General features: G+C 53.3%; 1 protein-coding gene across 2 annotated transcripts in view; it reads left to right on the forward strand.

Annotated features, from left to right (window-relative positions):
* Positions 1-15,519: 15,519 nt before the first annotated feature.
* The window catches only part of PITPNM3 (PITPNM family member 3), a 97,167-nt gene continuing 93,210 nt past the window's right edge, over positions 15,520-19,476 (forward strand). For both annotated transcript variants that reach the window (XM_061390793.1, XM_061390794.1), the window contains exon 1: positions 15,520-15,687. In XM_061390793.1, the coding sequence (XP_061246777.1) occupies positions 15,666-15,687 (22 nt within the window). In that variant the 5' untranslated portion in view covers positions 15,520-15,665. The remainder of the gene's footprint in view (positions 15,688-19,476) is intronic.

Raw genomic sequence — 19,476 nt, forward strand, 5'->3', positions numbered from 1 at the left:
GCTCTGCGGCCAGGCCCCACCTTGCGCTGTGGCTCCAGCTCTCAGTCCCTCTTGCCAGCCTGCCGGGGGCCCTGTTCTGTAACACTGGGCCTGCTCTGGCCTCGCCGGTCTTCCTAGGACCTCAAGTGTGGCCTCAGACCCTCAGCCTGGAGCAGGGAGCCCCCAAATTGCCCCCACCTTCTCTGATAAACCCCCTATATCTGCTGCTCTTCCTGGGGTCCTCTTTAGCTGTTTCTGGGCCCATCTGCTTAGTAACCCTGATCGATTATTCTTGAACCAAATCTGCTGCTTCTCACCAACATTTCTGACTGACTGACCATCTACCCAACTGAACTTTTTCCTGTGGCTGAGTCCATGCATTCCTGCCATGAACCTGCTGGCACCCCCACCACCAATGCCCTAGTGGGTGTGGCCAGAGGTCAGGCCCCTCCACGTCCCACTGCCATGAAATGTGTCCCACACCTGCACCCGCTACCCTTCCCTGAGCCCTGGTTCTCCCGGGAGCTGCCAGAGGGGCTGCTGCCCTCTCATTCCACTCTGGATCCAGAAGTCACCCTCCCCCAGAGCCCCTTCTGTCACAGCCTTTGCCTCCCCAGGCACTTTTGCTTCCATTGCAACCCTCCCCCAGGCCCTTCCACGCCTGCTCTGGGGGGTGTCTTCTCACCTTGCTCATTTCCTGCTCTCCCCTATTCCCAGCCTTCTTCACTGCCCCCTCCCAGGACCTCACCCTTCTGCTCTGCTTGGCTCCCTGGAATCTTCCACCTACACACCATTCCTCTGTCTTCGCTTGGGTGTGGGTGAGGTCAGCCCAAGGCCTCCCACTAGTCTTGTGCCCGTGCCGAGAAACCCGTTCTACACTTCTGCCACTCATTGGGTGGGGCCCTGAAGACCTCGACTCTGTCTCTGTCCCCGCCTGGCAACCTGTTTGGGAACAGGAGAATTGCAGCAGTGCCCTTCTCTAACACACTGTGACCAGATCCTGGACACCTGGGCTCTGCCATCTATCCCGCGGTCCCCAGGGTTCCCTGAGTCTGGGCTGGGTTCTAGAGGCCCCCAGCAGACGATTCCTCAAGATGGCATGGGAAGCTGGGAGCCCAGAGAGCTGGGGAGATGAGGCTGGCCACCGGATCCCGTGCCTTTACGGCCCCTAAAGACCAATCTCCAGGGCCAGGATCAGGAGGAAACAGTGGTTCTCCTTAACCATGATTGTCCAACACACCCGGAAGGTCAAGTGAATACCTGGGGTTTGACCCCATCCCACATCTCCTCAGCACTTTGCAAGTCACAAAATGCCTTTCGGTACATCCGTTCTCTCTTTCAGTCACTGCAGCCATCCTGCTTTGTGTAACAGACTACTGAAGAGTGTGAGCCGTGAGTTAAAATCTCCCAGGACCCCCATGCCCCTTAGTTTCCTAATCTGCAAAATGGGGCTAACAGTAGCCCCCACCCAGGGATACTACGCATGTTAAGGGAAATAATCCATGTAGACTATCGAAAAGAGCACCCGGCAGATAGTAAATGCTAGGTTTATCACAAAGGGGGAACTTTTGGCTGTTCTCATAGCCTTTTTTCTGAAGTACTTTCTTTGCCTCCTTGCTCCTGCTGTTCTTCCTACTCACAGCCCTGTGTCTCTTCTTGCCTTGAAGCTGAACACTTGGCGACACTTCGCCATACCTATGGCTGCCCTGAACCACATCTGGTTTCCTCTCCAGCTGGTCCCCTGGTCCCCTCAGAGAGCTGTCCCCTTTGGCCATGGGACTAACTGTATTACCGTGGACAGTGATCCTGTACGCTTGCTCTAGGGATCCCAAAACCTTCTGAAAGAGACCACACCCTTATGGGGCAGACGGATAAAGTATGAATAGCCTTGTTTTATCCTCTTTTTTCTTTTTTTTTGGCTGCACCAGGCAGCGTGCAGGATCTTTATTCCCCAACCAGGAATTGAACTCACAACCGCCTGCACTGGGAGCATGGAATCTTAACCACTGGACTGCCAGGGAAGTCTCAACAGCCTTGTTTTACAGGTGAAAAAACTGAGGTCTACAGAAATGAAGATGTCTTCCGGGCACACAGTGATGGACCAGAACTCAATCTGCCTCCTTCAACTTCAAATCTAGTAACCTTTCCATCCTGTGACACCATTTGGTCTTTCTCTCCAGCAGATGTTTCTCAGACAGTCTAGAAAATCTTGGTAGATATAATTGTAAGTGAAATCTCCATTTAAAAACACTTGTTATGGTCCTGCTCTCTGCCAGGCACTCGGTTTGCTCTGGGCGTACAAAGATGATTAAGATGTATTTCCCACCCTCCTGACACAGCCCAGCACAGCAGCACCACTGCTCAGAGTCGAGCTGTTGCCTCAGTTTTCGTCGTCTGTGTCTCCATTCCCTGCCCTCCTGCTGGCCCCTGAACCACCCGCCCAGAACCCCACCCACAGAGCCTCGATGATAATCCACTGAGTGCTGACCAGGTACTAGGGGCTTTATTTACATGATCTCATTTGATTCTCATGGCTTCCCTGATGGCTCAGGTGGTCAAGCATCTGCCCACACTGCAAGAGACCCGGGTTTGATCCCTGGGTCAGGAAGATCCCCTGGAGAAGGGAATGGCAATCTACTCCATTATTCTTGCCTGGAGAATTCCATGGACAGAGGAGTCAGGCAGGCTACAAAAAGTAGCTACAGGAGTCAGGGGTCACAAAGAGTCGGATAGGACTGAGCGACTGACACTAAACTGAAATAGAGATTATTAACCCCTTTTACAGAGGAAACTGAAGCCAAGTGAGATGGAGATATGCCCAGCTAGAAAGTGGTTCCAGGTCTGATGACAAATTTGGGCTGTTCCCCATACCGCAATGGCTCTCCCTGGGCCCTGGCATCCACACTCTCACTGCCAAGGACCTTGGTTCAAATGCTGGTCAGGGAACAAAGATCCCACAAGCTAAATGGTGTGGCAAAAAAGAAAAAAAAAAAACAATGTAATATTATCTTCTTAAGACTAGATCACAAGATTCATTTTTGTTTGCACTAATATTCATTCAAAGTTCACTACATGTACAGAAATTCAGATAGTTAAGGCACAGAGCCTCCTAAGGCAGAATGAAAACCAAGGTGAAACAGAAAAGTAACAGAGTATGTGTTGAAAGGAGGGATTCATTTTTACTGATTGACAGTTGCGATCCTGGCTGTCTTCATGGAGGAGGTGGTATTTGCATTCGCCCTTGAAAGATAACTGAAACTCTAGTAATTACAGAAGTGAGGGAAGGATCCTCCAGGCAGAGGGAACAGCAGGGCAAGGACTGAACTCTCAAAGGGGGAGGGCATGGGTGAATATAATGCGATTAGGGTAAGGTGCTAGAGGGGTTTAGCCAGAGCTGAGATGCCTGCACCGGGAGCCTGTGTGACCCGAGACTGAGTGCATGTGAGGCAGTAGGGAGTGACCTCGGCAGCTCATGACTCCTCTCAACAAGGAATTTTTGTCCGGCTTCGAGAAGATGCCTTGAACTGAAACAAGCAGTTTCCCTTCCCTTCCCTTCCCTTGAAAGCAGCGTTTGCCCCAGATTGCCCCTGCTCAAGCCGCCTAAATCTGTACTCTGTTTCTAAATGGGGGAGTCTACTGGGAGCCCCAGGCCCCTGCCAAGCACTCCATCTGTATTTAATCAATCCCTCCTCTGAAATCCAATCCGTCATAAATTCCAGCCTTGCAATAAATGTGCCGAGAGGTCTGCAGGGACGGGCTTCTATAGTGAATGAGAAACAGAATAGCTGCCCAAACTATTGAAATGAGAACAATGGGGATCCGTTGGACGTGCTGCAAGAGGGGCAGATCCTGAAGCCTAAGCAGTGGCCCAGGGAGCCCCAGGGAGCCCCACCCGCCCAGGGCTCCTGCTGTGCCCTCAGCACGTCCTCCGCCTGGCCTCCTCGCCCTTATTAGCTCCTGGTAATGGATTTTATATCTGCTCAGTGTGACGGAGGCGTCTTGGCAATCCCAAGACCTGCAGAGTCTCCTCTAGGCCCTCCAATGAGAAGCCGGCAGCCTCGTCAGGCACGGAGGTGGCTCTCCAGCCAACATTTACTTTTGTGTCAAAAAGAAATCCCAGGCATGTTTGGAACAGATGTGGGGCCCGCTGAGCCGTGGGGGCTTTTCGAGGACAATCGGGGCTGGGCCCTGGGATATAGCTTTCCCGTTGGTGCTGATTCTGTGGTCCTTGCCTGGGGAAGGCGGGGCAGCTGGGTGGCCCACTCCTCACTCCATGCTGGGCCCTGAGACGCACGCATGGTCGGGCACTGCCGCAGCCCTGTGACCTGTCTGTGGCGGGCATGGCAGAAGGCCACCTTGCTGCGGGAGGGCACAGGGACGCCGGCTCAGCTCTGCCAAAGCTTTTAATTAACTCATATAATCGTTCACAGCTTTAGACACCAACACACCCTGGTCTCTCCACACTAACTCGGGGGGCCTCTTTCCTCAGCCGCACAAAGGGCTTGACTGAAATAGGAGTTCTGGCTGTTTTGAAGGGTCAGAGTCCATTCAAAAATCTGGAAAAAATCATGGACTCTTGCCTCAAAAAACACACATACAAACACAAGTACATACACATACGTATATTATATATATATATATATATCATATGCACACATACACATACATATATATATATATATATAGAATATATATGCACACATACACACACCTATGGTGTCATGTCAGGGGGATCCAGGCAGGCTCGGATGGGGCCTGAACCCTGAACTGAATGATTTTTGGGTCTGACCTCTTCCCCTGTCATCCTCCTGAAGCTGTCTGTATATAAGCAGTGTCCCATCACAAAGCTTTTCCTAACCTCTTACTCCGAGGTAGACAGAGGAGGTTTATCACCCTCTTTGTGCTTAGTCACTCAGTCGTGTCTGACTCTTTGCGACCCCATGGACTGTAGCCCACCAGGCTCCTCTGTCCATGGGATTCTCCTGGCAAGAATACTGGAGTGGGTTGCCATGCCCTCCTCCAGGGGATCTTCCTAACCAAGGAATCGAATCCAGGTCTCCCGCATTGCAAGTGGATCCTTTACCATCTGAACCACAGATCGTATAGAAAATCAGTAGTGGAATTGGGTCTCTTTACCTCCACTACTGCTTCCTCTAACTTTTTAAGACTGTGCCTCCTTTTTTGAAAAGACTTTTTTTTAAATGTGGTCCATTTTTAAAGTCTTTATTGAATATGTTACAATATTGCTTCTGTTTTATGTTTTGTTTTCTTTGTCAGGAGACATGTGGGATTTTAGCTCCCCGACCAGGGATTGAACCCGCACACCTTGCATCAGATCAGATCAGATCAGTCGCTCAGTCATGTCTGACTCTTTGCGACCCCATGAATCGCAGCACGCCAGGCCTCCCTGTCCATCACCAACTCCCGGAGTTCACTGAGACTCACGTCCATCGAGTCAGTGATGCCATCCAGCCATCTCATCCTCTGTCGTCCCCTTCTCCTCTTGCCCCCAATCCCTCCCAGCATCAGAGTCTTTTCCAATGAGTCAACTCTTCGCATGAGGTGGCCAAAGTACTAGGAAGGCGAAATCTTAACCGCTGGACTGCCAGGGACGTCCCTGTGTTCCTTTTGATGCATGGGGGAAAAGATCTCATTTCCCCACCCCAGAAATCTCTAATAACTCACGGTAGGGAGGGGAGCAGAAATCTACCTCCCCAAGTTGAGGTGCACCAAATCTCAGGCCAGGTGGCTAAATTTTACTTTCTAGAGCTTGAAATATAACGGGAACTCTGGAAATCATAGTTGTTCTTATTTTCTAAGTATGAAATATCTTAACATTGAAATATTTGAAATCCTGTTATAGCCTGCAGCAGCCTGGACTAAGAAGCACTACGGAAGGACTGACAGCCGTCCTTATGTTTGTGAGGTCATCTGGCCCCTTCCCTGCAGTTTCCTGCAGGGGACACACCAGGACTCTCATGTTCTGAGGACTCCAGTCGCAGATGGCTCTAGGCAGCAGAAGCAGTGCTCTCCAGAAGGTTCTGGAACCCTTAACTTCAGCAAGTCTTCAGGATTGAGCTTTTGTGGGATGGCAGGGGCTCTGTCAGGCTTCCCTGGTGGCTCAGCAGTAAACAATCCTCCTGCAATGCAGGAGATGCAGGAGACTCAGGTTCAATTCCTGGGTGGGGAAGATCCCCTGGAGGAGGGTATGGCAACCCACTCCAGTATTCTTACCTGGAGAATCCCCATGGACAGAGGCATCTGGTGGGTTACAGTCCACGGGGTCTTAAAGAGTTGGACATGAGTTAAGTGATTAAAAGAGCAGCAGCAGCAAAGTTTATGTCATCCATGAACTGACACAGCCCCCAATTCCTCAGTGATTTGGGGGACTTCCCTGGCGGTCCAGTGGTTAAGACCCTGTGCTTCCCTTGCAGGGAATACAGGTTCCATCCTTAGTTGGGGAGCTGGGATCCCACGTGCCCTCATCCCCCTCTCTCTTCCTTACACATTTCATGACTGAAAGTCAAAGCTTCCCGTGAATCCTTTCCTTGCCGTCTTTGCCTTCCTGCCTCTAGAAATGGATTTGCATAAAATAACCAGAGGGAATTTCTACAACTGCCTCTTTATTCACCCGAAGTCCTTCTGGGCCTGAATGTTTCCTTGATGGACTGCGATCCTTCAGCCGGTAATTTAATTGGCACCTGCCCCGTGCAATGTCTCCCCCCATGGTTGACAAGGGTGGGGGGAGCAATTCGGCTCCGAAAGGGATGTTTCTGTCTTCGAGAAAGGCCTAGAGTCCCCCGAGCGTCTTTTCACTCGGGCGAGTAATCTAGTATATCTTTAATAAGTGGAGTCAATTCACTTTTGGAACCCTTGTAAGATTCAGCCTTTGAGTCATTCTGACCAGAAGTGTTCAGATGCCAATAGGAATAGAGAGCTGCAGCAGTGCCCACCCACGAGATCTGCCCTGGGATGCAGGGCCAGCAGCTCAGGGGAGGGAGGCACTGATAGCCCCAGCAGGCTTCTGCCCTGGCCAAGGCTGCAGCATCAGTGCCCTGGAGAGTCCTGCTGACTCAGCTTCTCCACCTGCCAAAGCATCTCCAGTGTGGGCTTTGGAAAACCACAGAGTCAGAGCCCAGCAGCAAAGATGCTGGGTAAGAATCTAGCATAGACAGAAGGACGGTGCCCGAGGCTGCACCTGGAGTTTAGTGGCAGAATCTCAGCTTCCTGTGTCTTGCTTTTGTCTTATTTATTTCTCATCTTCTTCTGTGTAGAGGTTAAGGGAGAGAATTGTAGACATCAGAGGGCTTGGTTTGGAATACTTGGCCCATCACTTACTAGCTGTGTGACCTAAAGAAAGATACCTAGCCTCTCTGAGCCTGTTTCTTATCTGTGAAATGGGAACGGTTATGATAATGGCATCGCCAACTTGATGGACATGAGTTTGAGCAAGCTCCGGGAGTTGGTGATGGACAGGGAAGCCTGGCGTGCTGCAGTCCATGCAGTCACAAAGAGTTGGACATGACTGAGTGACTGAACTGAACTGATAATAATGCCTCCCTCATTATATTGCTGTAAGGATTAAATGAGGCACCACGTGAAAAGCACTTAAAATACTTCCAGGTACACAGTAGTCACTCAGCAAGTATCTCTTGTTATTGTTGTACTGTTGGAGAGAAACAAAGTGGATGTAAAGAGCTTCCCAGCTGGCCTAACAGAGAGGTCCGAAGGTTTTAGCAAAGTCTGGAGACAGAAGGATGGACAGAATGACCCCTTCTTAGCAGTTCTCTCTGAGTCTCTACAATGACTCTGTCTTGGCTTCTATTCAGCAGTTATCTGAGCCCTGCTGGTGTGGGGTCCTCTCTGGGGAGTTAAGACTAATACACTTTGATATCTGTATCAACAAATACCGATGATGCCTCTGCAGAGAGAGAGAGTGGTAGGAGGCATGGTCTGCAGTGGGAGTTTTAATCACACGTGGGCCACAGGGGCTGCCAGCGTTTATTCCTGTTGAACAGGAGGCCTTTCTGTGCTGACTTCAGCTCAGACCACCCCCCTCCTTCTCCATCACCTCCTAGGGAGGTGTGTGGTGGGTACCACCCTGCTTCGATCTGGAGGAGAGAGAGAAAACTGCTATCACAGGCTGAGCTTCCAGCTCAGCGAGGCTGCGGCCGTCCTGCTGGCTTTGTGGAGTGTTCTGAGCGGATGGAGCCTCTGGTTCTAAACTAGGACAAGTCCTTTTCCCTGTTCTGGCCTCCATTTTACTATTATGGGATGAGGCACTGGCAGAACACGCTCTCTCAGAGCAGCTTGCTGTTGCCATGATTTGGGGAATCTATGTGTTCACAGTGGCCCTAGGGCTCCTGTGCTGTGCATGTGCCCTGGAGAATTTCCAACACGGAAACCCAAGAAGCGCAAGGGGATGTTTGTTGCAGCAGTATTTGTAGCAGCGAGGAGCTGTGAAAACTAAATGCCCATCAAGAGGGGATGAGGGAATACAAGGCGAGGTCTTACCACACTATGAAACACTATCATCGAAAGGAACCGGCCAAACCTACCACTATCAGTGTGAACAGATCTAAAAACAATATTAAGGGGGGAAGTAAGAAGCAGAACCAGCTAGCCATGGTGCCCTTATGGAAAGTTTTAAATACATCCACGCAGGTATATAGGGCCAATGCAGGAGACGCAAGAAACCTGAGGGTTTGATCCCTGGGTTGGGAAGGTCCCCGGGAGGACGGCATGGCAACCCACTCCAGTATTCTTGCCTGGAGAATCCCAGGGACAGAGGACCTGGTGGGCTACAGTCCATAGAGTGGCAAAGAGTCAGACACGACTGAAGCAACTGAGCATGCACACATGCAGGTATATAACGCTCAGGTTAAACGGACAGAAGAGCTTCTAAAGGTAGACTGGAAAAACATAAGCATTTGGAGGAGAGGAATGGACTGGGAATGAGGACAAAAGGAGACCAAAAAAAAAAAAAAAAAAGACTTTGCCCAGACTGCTAGGAGATGCCATGAGCTCGTAAACACCAATCTTATTATAGAAGGAAATGGCAACCCACTCCAGTGTTCTTGCCTGGAGAATCCCAGGGATGGGGGCACCTGGTGGGCTGCCGTCTCTGGGGTCGCCCAGAGTCGGACACGACTGAAGCGATTTAGCAGCAGCAGCAGCAGCAGCAGGAGGTGCACCTTGGGTGAAAACAAAACAGATAAAGATGATTCAGGTCAAGATGATTCCCTCAGGACCTTCCAGCACTGCCGTCCAGGTCCTCGGTCAGCATGGCCAGAGCTAGGACCTTGTGGAGGTTCAGAGCAAGGACGACGTGGAGTAGCGCAGCCAGAGGAAAGTTGTATCTGAGGTATACAAGAGCCCTAATAGGTGAATAGGTGTAGGTAATCTATTACTAATACTAGGTGCTGATAAAGCCAGTCTATTACATAATCTAGTCACATAATCTGGTTGCGATTTCCTGTCTTGTCAATACAGTTACATTAGTAGTCAGGACCCACAGGCTGATTGATCTATTGTCTCCTTAGGGCCTTATCATCTATACCTGTGTTTGGTTCTCTGCGTACTGGAATCTGTCATATATAAACAGTTCACGTGCAGGGCCAGGGCAGGAGAGCAACAGGGCTGAGGTGGGCGGATCAGTAAGAGCTTGTTTCAGGCCCCGGGTACTGATGGATATTTGCAGGAGCGCAGACTCCAAGGACCACTCTTGCAGTGTGTTTTCGATTTTCACCCAGTTCTTCATTTGTATTTGGTCTAAATATAACTTGAAGACAACTGGGTTTGCTTGGGGCCAATCTCAACAGACTTGACATCAAACAAACACAAAATGCAGCTCCAACTGCAAACGGGAGACTCAGAGATAAATCGCTGCTAACCTATTGGGCAGCCTCTTAAATCAGCTCATTCCTTACAGCAGCGGCCACCTCTTTCTGCCTCCAAACAGCTTACCTCTTTTCTTAAAACACCTACCCTCAGCCTCTCCAGACACTCTCTCCAAAATCCCATCTACCGGCATGCCTCACTCAGAAGAAGAGAGGTGCCAGCGAAACAGCAATTGATGAGATAAAATCTAGACTGGAGCCTCAGTTCATCTCAGCACTCAAAAAATCAGGCAAGGTATCAGTTCAACAGGTTCTGCAAGATGTCTCCAAGCATCTCTTAAAACCCGTGAGGACTCAGGAATGTGAATGTCATCTAAATTTTGCAGCCCACCCCCCACCCTCTTGTGGGCATGGGGTGGACCATGGTCTATGTAAAGGAGGAGCATTTGGCTTGGTCTGCTGGGTGAGGTTCTGTCCTAGCCAGAGGTTCTTATACCTGGGGTCTGGCACTCACCTAAAAGGTCACTTGTGTTGATCCTAAGGGAATCTCCCTGCCTCTGTGCCTCTGCAGGGAGAGGCAGATGAGACCCTTGCTGATCCAATGCTTCCTTTACAGCATTTGCTGTGAACATGAGGCTGCAGTTCCTGATGTAGCAGGAAAGGGGACAGGCAGAGTCCTAACGTTTCTTGAGGTTGGAGGTGGAAGCACGGACTAGATAAGCCACAGCTCCCAGCAAGAAGGAGAGTTCTGGATGCAAAAGCACATTCTGGCTGCGATCCAAAAGTCTACAAATAATAAATGTTGGAGAGGGTGTGGAGGAAAGGGAACCCTCTTACACTGTTGGTGGGAATGCAAACTAGTACAGCCACTATGGAGAACAGTGTGGAGATTCCTTAAAAAACTGGAAACAGAACTGCCTTATGATCCAGCAATCCCACTGCTGGGCATACACACTGAGGAAACCAGAAGGGAAAGAGACACGTGTACCCCAATGTTCATCGCAGCACTGTTTATAATAGCCAGGACATGGAAGCAACCTAGATGTCCATCAGCAGATGAATGAATAAGAAAGCTGTGGTACATATACACAATGGAGTATTACTCAGCCATTAAAAAGAATACACTTGAATCAGTTCTAATGAGGTGGATGAAACTGGAGCCTATTATACAGAGTGAAGTAAGCCAGAAGGAAAAACACCAATACAGTATACTAACGCATATATATGGAATTTAGAAAGATGATAACAATAACCCTGTGTACGAGACAGCAAAAGTGACGCTGATGTATAGAACAGTCTTATGGACTCTGTGGGAGACGGAGAGGGTGGGAAGATTTGGGAGAATGGCATTGAAACATGTAAAATATCATGTATGAAACGAGATGCCAGTCCAGGTTCAATGCACGATACTGGATGCTTGGGGCTAGTGCACTGGGACGACCCAGAGGGATGGTATGGGGAGGGAGGTGGGAGGAGGGTTCAGGATGGGGAGCACATGTATACCTGTGATGGATTCATTTTGATATTTGGCAAAACTAATACAATTATGTAAAGTTTAAAAATTAAAAAAAAAAAAAGCACATTCTCTCCAGTGTCCCGGATGAATTGGGGGCAGCCAGGTGAGAGAACGCAATAGTGAGGACAAACCAGCCCCTCCCAGCTGTTCTAGAAGGTTCCAGAGAAGAGCATCTGTTCCTAAGGTTGCTTTTGTGATTGGAGGCGATCCTCATGGCAGTGAACAACCACTTAGGTTCTTTAAAGTGTGGGAACCAGGGACTTCCCTAGCGGCCCAGCGGTTAAGATTTAGCTTTCCAAAGCAGGGGCTGTGGCTTCGATCCCTGGTCAGGGAGATAAGATCCCACAAGCCTCTTGGCCAAAAAGTCAGAACATTAAACAGAAGCAATATTGTAACACATTCAATAAAGACTTTGAATTAAAAAAAAAAGCATGGAACCAGTGAGGAGGGGGCCAAGAAGGGGAGAGCCAGGCCAGGAGACAGAGCTGGAAGGTATTTCCAGCGGTTCCAGTGAGAGAGGATCCTGTGAAACTGGTAGAGGCTGGGGGACTCAGTGTGGTGGGCACCGTTGCTGCCGGGCTTGAACTGGCCCTAGTCCTGCTCCAGGCTTCCTTCTGCAAGCATCCATCAGCAGTGGACAGGAGTAAGTCACTTAACCAGCCCATTGTCCTGCTGCTGACCCCCATACTGTCCACAAGTCACCATCAGAAAGCTGGGCAGCGGCCATGCCAGGCCCAGCAGGCACGGCAATACCGAAGTCCACCAGCTGCCATGTGTCCGAAAATAATTATAACCTGGTGTGGCTACCTTTCCATAGGGCCACACTGGCTCCTGTTGACGGTCACTTACCTGTCCAAGTGCCTTGGCAACCGCTCCCCAGGATGGACACCCAGGTCTTCCGTCTATGGTGTAGAGGAGTCTCCCCGGCCATCTCCCACTCACCACCCGCCTGAAGCCCTCTGCTGTGTCCACATCTGTGCTCATGTTCTCCTGGGGAACAGGCAGCACTGGCCTCTGCACCTTTCCCCTAGTTCTCTGGGCTGGCAAGCTTGGCTGAGCCTGGGGGCACCTGGGAGTCCAGAGGCACCAGCTGACCAGATGGTAGGCAGGGGAAAGGGCCTGGGAAGCAGGTCCCAGAGGAAGGATCCTGTCTGGAACTCTGACACCTTCTCTCGGTTGCAGAGCTGGGAGCCCTGACTGACTCTGGCTTCTCTATTCTGCAGGCAGCCGAGGTCAGCGTCTCTAAATTGCTAGTTACTCCTTTCTTCAATTAAGGACGAGTCTTCTGACGCAGGAAGTTAACTCCCACCAGTTAATCTAATGGCCTTGTGTCCTGATGTGTTTGCTGTCTGAAGGCAGGGCCAGCAGGTCACAGCCAGCACATTCGGGAGCTGCCCTGGGGGGCCAGGGCCCCACATTCCCTGTTGAACTCCAGAGCCACACAGCAACACTGATCTTCATGTTGGGGCTGGGACTGTGGCGGAGGTTGGAAGTGGGGAAGCCATGAATGGAGCCTGGAAGTGGGCTGTCATGTGGCAAAGTCTCCTTCACCTCTGGCCTACTGCCTTCCCATCTGAGAAATGGGGACATGGAGGAGGGTCTGGCTAGATGATTTCTGTCATTCCCATCAACTTGGCGCATCCCCTTACCCGCCACACTCCCCTGCAAGGATTTGTGGTGACTGCATGGAGTGGTGGGAGGGGTCTTAGTGCCCACCTCAGGATGCATGATGTCTTTGCCTATGCATTCACACACACACACACACACACACGCATGCATGCACGCACACACATGCGAGGTGCTGCCTGGAAGCAGGGTCCCTGCTAGGCTGTGGTCACTGCTGCCGCTGTGAGCCAAGGGTCCCGGGAGGTGCTCGGGCCCAGGTGTGTCTGCTCTGAGGCCACTTTATTGTTCCCCTGTGACAACTCACACCCACAGAGCAGGTGGCCAAACCTGGACATGGTCCAAGCAGTCAGGTTTCTGACTGTGCCCCACCTGCAGGGAAGGGTGAAGACAGTCGAGCCCAAGGGACAGAACACAGGCTCTAAACTAAGCACCGAAATTTCTCAGCCTCCCTTTCCTTGTGTGTGTTACATGCTCAGTCTCTAAGTTGTGTCTGACTCTTTGAGACCTCATAGACTGTAGCCCTTCAGGCTCCCCTGCCCATGGCATTTTCCCAGCAAGAATACTGGAGTGGGTTGCCATTTCCTTCTCCAGGGGATCTTCCCAACCCAGGGATCAAACCCATGTCTCCTGTATTGCAGTTAGATGCTTCACCACTGAGCCACCAGGGAAGCCCTTCCTTATGTGTAAACTGGGCATAATACAAGACATCCGAGGATATTATATAGGGAGTGCCTGAGGGTTAAATGACATGATAAATGTAAAGCCCTGAGCATACCGCCTGCCCACGCATGGCTAAGTCTACCCCCACCACGCCTGAGTAATGGGGAAAGGCTGCAGGGATTCACTCACATGCTCCCAGCTGCTGACGGATGGCGCATGCTGGCCAAGAGCTCTGGCTACAACCTCAGAGCTGCTGAAATTCTGTCTATTGGTCAGCACTGCTGTCTGGTTCCAAGATCCAGCACTCTGGGGCCTGAGAGACTTCTTGGGATACGTGACTTTCAGTGCTAAAACCAGGGGTCTCTGGCAAATCAGGCTGGTTGGTTCCTTTGGTGAAGCGACACTAGGTGGTTTGGACAGATTGTCCTTGGTTTGGTTGAATGAGGTCCCAGAAGGACCCCCTGGGGGTGGGGTCATACAACCTGCAGATTTCAGCTAAAACAAAGGGAAACATTCCCACGATCAGCAGTGTCCAAAGATGGAAAAACTCTTGTTTGAGATACTGAGCTCCTGGTCCTTGGATGTAATAAACCAGCAGCTGAAGGGCCACTTGAGGGGGATCCTGTGGATGGAGACAAAGTCCCAGGGTGAGGCGTCAATGCTGGGCCAAATGCCCACTGAGGACCCTTTTAGCCCCACGTGTGCCCTGTTTCTATAGACGGGTTAATGGGACCCCGGAGTTGGGACCATGGCTAGCCTGAGCATGGAATTATCCTTTTCCGTGGACAGCAGGAGTGGGACCGGGTGGGTGGGGAGATTGGCTACAGGTTGCAACTGGGTTTTAGCCCTTTCTGGTTCCTCAGAAGGAAGCCGAAAGCATCTTCCCAAGGGAGCTTAGCTTGGGGGTTGAAAAATCACCTGAGAACAGATACCCCCAGCCCTCTCCAGCAGCAGAGAGCCCGGCAGCCGGCTATGGGGGTGTTGGGAGCTGCCAGAGCCTGGTCAGCCATCTGTTGGGCCCATGGATCTGGCCCAGCCCTGGGCTAGGGATAAGACTGCTCTCTCCCCTGGGCCTCCCATCTGGCTATCCCCCAAGTGCCACCGAGACAACTGGGCTTCTCTCATCCCCTTTTAGGGCTGGACCGTGAATCCCTGGCCACCACCAGGCAGAAGCTACAACACCAACCTCCCCAACCTCTGCTGGGCCTGTTTACCAGGATGTCTGCCCCCCAGGTTTGGGAAGCGAAGGGGGACTATTGCTCACCGCTAGGCTCCTGGCCTCCCCAAACTGCTCCAGCCTGGAATCCCAGGGGGGCTCTGCATGTGTTTTTACACTTTCCTTTAGAGCTAAGGGCACAGAAATCCCTTCCCCTCTGAGGCTAGTTTACACCCAGTTTCTGGATCCTAGAAAACGATTCCATGGAGTGGGGGCTGATGGAGAGTCCATCTCGTCTCCTATCCCTGGAGCCACCTCCCTCTTGGCTTCCCGGGAACCTCCCCAGGTCCTTTCTTCCTTTCTGTCTCTCCTCTCTGTTCTCTGTCACTCTCCAGGTGCCAGGGGCTCGAGTCTGCTCCAAATTTCTCTCCCCCTCTCCCGTCGGTGTTTCGGCCGCAGAGGTGTCTCTAGCGCCCAGTCTCCGTGGCTCTCGCCCACGACTCCCGGTCCGCGTGCCCATCTCCGCCCGGACCGCAGTGTCTCCGCGTCTCCGCGCCCGTCCGGGACTCGGAGCGGAGCGTGTTGGAGCGGCGGCCGCGGCCCCGGGCGGGGGTGCGGGCCCGCGGGGGCGGCGTTGGGCGCCTTCCTCCGTCAGTCCCTCCCCGGCAGCGCGGGGGGGCCGGCGCGGCCGCCGCTCGGCGCCTTTAAGGGAGCGGGAGGGAGCGGCGAGGCGGCGGCGGCTGCGGTGGCGGCGGCCGCGGCGAGCGGGGCGGGGGCGCGGGGCGCGGCGCTCGGAGTCCGCTCGCGGCCGGAGGCGGCTGGGCGGCCGGGACCGGGCTGGGAGCCGCGAGGAGCGCGCGCAGCGCCGCCGGAGCCCGCCGCCCGGGCCATGGCCAAGGCGGGCCGTGCAGGTGAGGGCGGGCGCCGGGAGGGCCGGGCCGCCGGCTGGGGGAGGGACTCGCGCGGCTTGAGGTGGGGGGGCTGCCTGTTCAGGTGAGCCCCCGGCGCAGGTGGGCGGAGGTTCTAGGCGGGCCGAGCGGGCGGCGGCGCGGCCGGCCCCCTGGGAGCGTGGAGAGGGGGCTCCGCGCGCCCCGCGTCCTTCCTGCGCCCCCGGTCACCTCGTGGGACACCGCGTCCCCTCGCCACCGCCCCTCTGGAAAGGGCTAGGTCCGCGGCGCCCCTGCCCGGCCCGGCGGAGGGGAACGATCGCCACCTTCCCGAGACCCTGGGCAGACCCGGGCGCGGGGAACGAAGGCGAGGTCCCGCGGCTGCAGCTCTATCCCACGCCCCTCGCCCAACCCCAGCGCCAACCAGGACGCGCCCCCTTGTCCTGCCGCTCTCGCTATCCAGGGCGCGACAACCACCCCCCCCCCCGCCCCCAGCTCAGGCAGGAGACCCAGATTTCTTCTGGGGAAGGAGGGGTGCTCCGCTCTGCACCGGCTTGTGAGCAGTCCCGCCCCCTCCCCCTCCCGGACCCTGGGAAGCAGCGCCTCAGGGGCCGAGGTCTGAAAGGGGGGGTGCTCTTCTGCGGTCCCCAGGGCTCTGCCCTCCCCCAGACCCAGGCCGTGTAGTCCGGGGTGTGAGGGAGTGGGCGTTAGTCATTTGTTCATTCATTCAGCCAGACGTTCATTCACCAACATCTGCTTTGTGCCAGGCCCAGAGCTGGGCACTGGGATGAGGAGGTGGACCGGACGCTGCTCCTGTTCGCACTTTCTGGGCCCGAGGGTGACTTGGGAGGTCGCTGCAACGAGGGTGGCAGCAAGCCTGGTCACGGCAGGGCCGGCTTTCGAGGCTGGCATGTGTAAATCTCCCATGAACTCACACCCAGCCTGTGACGTTGGCAGGTGCCATGGCACCCCCTCGGACTCAGCAATGGTTTGGCACGAACCCCACCCTCTCTCCATCAGTGGTGGCAATGATGGAATGAGTGTGAGTTCACTTCTGCACACACTTGGAGTGGATTCTGCTGGGCTGTGTGTGTAAATCCACTGCCGCCCCTCGGATGCTGCCCTGATCCTGGGCCGGGTCCTGATGCTCCTATACATATGCTGGGTGTGTGCTTTGGGTGCCTGAGAATACACTCCTATTCTGTCCCCTGGAGTCCTGTTGGGGTGGGGCTGGTTGTGTGCGACACAGCCAGTGAGGAACACATCTGAACACTCCCTTTCTCACTTCCCTCCCTTTTCCTCTCCAAAGGGAGGCTCCAGGAGATGACACCCATGGAGCTGGAAAAGGCGGTCTCCCTGGGTCCTTGCCCACCCCCATTCCTCACACAAGAGCACATGGCAGGTGTGTGTCCCCCCCACTGTCCTCGCTCCCCGTGTGCACACGTGTGCAAGTTCATGCACACCCCTTGCACACATCATCTACCCGAGCACCATCAACACAGCAGCAGTTAACAATTGCTGCTTTTACTAGGCACTAGGCAATGTGCACCACCATCCCGGCAGGCAGGAAGTGTTACTCTTCCCTTTTGAAAACATCTGCAAACAGAAACTCAAAGAAATAGCTCCATCCAGGTGGCCCAGAGGGTCTACGCAGAGCCTGGATGTCGGGCCAGACTGTAAGGACTTCTAACGATGGATTTTCTCCATTGCTACCCTCAGAGGTTCCAGCCCTTCCACTTCGGTCTGTGAGTTGTTTGGTCTCTAGACCGAGAGTCCATGGGAATTTGTTCCTGTGACAGGTGAAGAACTGCTCTGCCCTGAGCATCGGTGCCTGATGCTATTCTAACATCTTGTCTTTCCTGCTGCAATTTCATGCTCGGCCCTTTCCCTCAGGGCAGCACAGACCCCGCTTCTCCTCCGTGGGTCCAACAGCCCAAGCTCCTCCCTCCCACGCTCAGTTGCCACCCCAAGGAGCCTTTGGGATCAACCCTACCAAGATCGGATTACTTCTCCTCTTCTGAGTTCTTCCAGGCTCCTTTGCATTTTGTAAAACTCCCTTCTCTTCCTAAGCCTTCTAAGCTTGCTGACTTGAAGACAGCAGGTGGTAATGTGTGCATGGAGATTGAAGTCTGTGAGGATGGACTGGTGAACTTTACAAGAGAGGGAGTCCTCGGAGACAGGAGCCCAGGTCCTTCTCTTTACAGCTAGAGAAACTGAGACCCAAGGAGGGGATGTAACACAGACAGGGGTGGCTATTCAGGACCATCTACTGTGGATGGACAGACTGACAGTCAGAAATGATCAGAACTTCATCCTGGGGGTGACATTAGAACTGAGGAAGGGTGAAGGCTGTGAGAATCTGGCCTGTGAATGAGAGAGTCTGCTCTGTGGCCTATGAGGTGTTCTATCTAAATCTGGCCAAGAAGGCCATTGACTAGAGATAGAGGTTTGGGCCTCAGAGCTGCCCTGGTGCCTGACTGCAAGGTCACCAACACTGTAGTCCTTTGAGAGCAGCCCAGACTTGTGCAGTGCACACCCTAAGCAACCAGCCATGGCTGTGTCAACAGAGTCACACAGGAGCTGAAGGGAGGCAGTGAAAGGAGCTTCCATGTTGCCAGGAGAACCCAGGTACAAGAGAAAATGTAATCAAGTCTTAGAAAGGATTGGATAAATGGCAGAGGGTGGATCCCAAATGGGAAGGTTTTAGTCACACAGACCAGGATGGTTATAGTGTGTCCAGTCTTGAGAGAAAAGGCTAGGCAAGAAGAGCCCTTGGTCTTGGCTTGAGGGAACGCTTGATCTACTGGACAAAGGAGGAGAGATGCTACCTATGGGATGAAAGTCTGTAGTAGGGAGGAGAGTGGGAGAGTGGTAAGGGTCTGGGAAATGACCTCTTACAATACAGAGCTATCTGGCTATCAGGCCTCAAGTGTGTTGTAGACAGGGAGGAGGCCAATGGGGGCTTGAAACAGTGAAGGCTGAATTCCTCTAGAAGCTGGGCCTTTAAAGGCTGGCAGAATTTGGACAGAAAGGTGGCAAGGTGCAGGTAAGACCTCCTAGTCTTGGGAATGGGAAAAATGTGCTTGTAGAGGGTATAAAGGGGGTGGGTGGGGAGGAGGTGCCAAAGGGTGGAGAAAGTTGGCTGGCTGTGGAGAAGGTTCCTGGAGGGGTGCAGAGGGCTTCGAGAAACTCTGGAGAATATGGAAGATGGGAGGGACGCGTAAGGTTTGGGTGTTTTGACAGATCCCTCCTGGGAGGGCAGAGAGAGAGGCCAGCCAGGCAGGGCTCAGTAGGGAAGGGTTTGCGCTGCTTCCTGCCAGCTACCGGGCCCCTCTTCCTCCCTACGCCCCTCTGGCCTCAGCAGGTTGGCAGGCGGGTCAACCCCGGGGGCAGGACAAGTGGAAGGCCCCGCCGGGCAGGAGCCGAGGCAGCAGCCAGGACGGTTTTGGAACCTCTCTGGCTGGGCCAGCGCCGCCGCCTGGAGAGGCTGGGCGGGGGCTATAGGGCTGGGCCTTCTTCCAGGCTGGAGGAACCAGTTTATTTGCTCCCAGGTGTTGGGGAGGAGCCAGCAGGCTGGAGTGTATCAAACCCAGTAATTTGAGTCAGTAAAATACTGATCCTTTAGGAGCAGAGCTGGGGGCACGCCTTCAGAAACTCATGTTCAAAGCATTTGCCAGGAGCTGACACTGAGGCCTGGGGAGGGGGGCCCAGTGGAAAAAGGTGGTGGCAGAATTGGGCCCAGAACCTGTGTCTCAGGGATTTGGTTTGAACCCGATTCTGCTGTGTCAGCTGCCCTCTCACCATCCCAAAGTC

Source organism: Bos javanicus, chromosome 19, assembly GCF_032452875.1.
Source record: "Bos javanicus breed banteng chromosome 19, ARS-OSU_banteng_1.0, whole genome shotgun sequence".
NCBI lineage: Eukaryota > Metazoa > Chordata > Mammalia > Artiodactyla > Bovidae > Bos > Bos javanicus.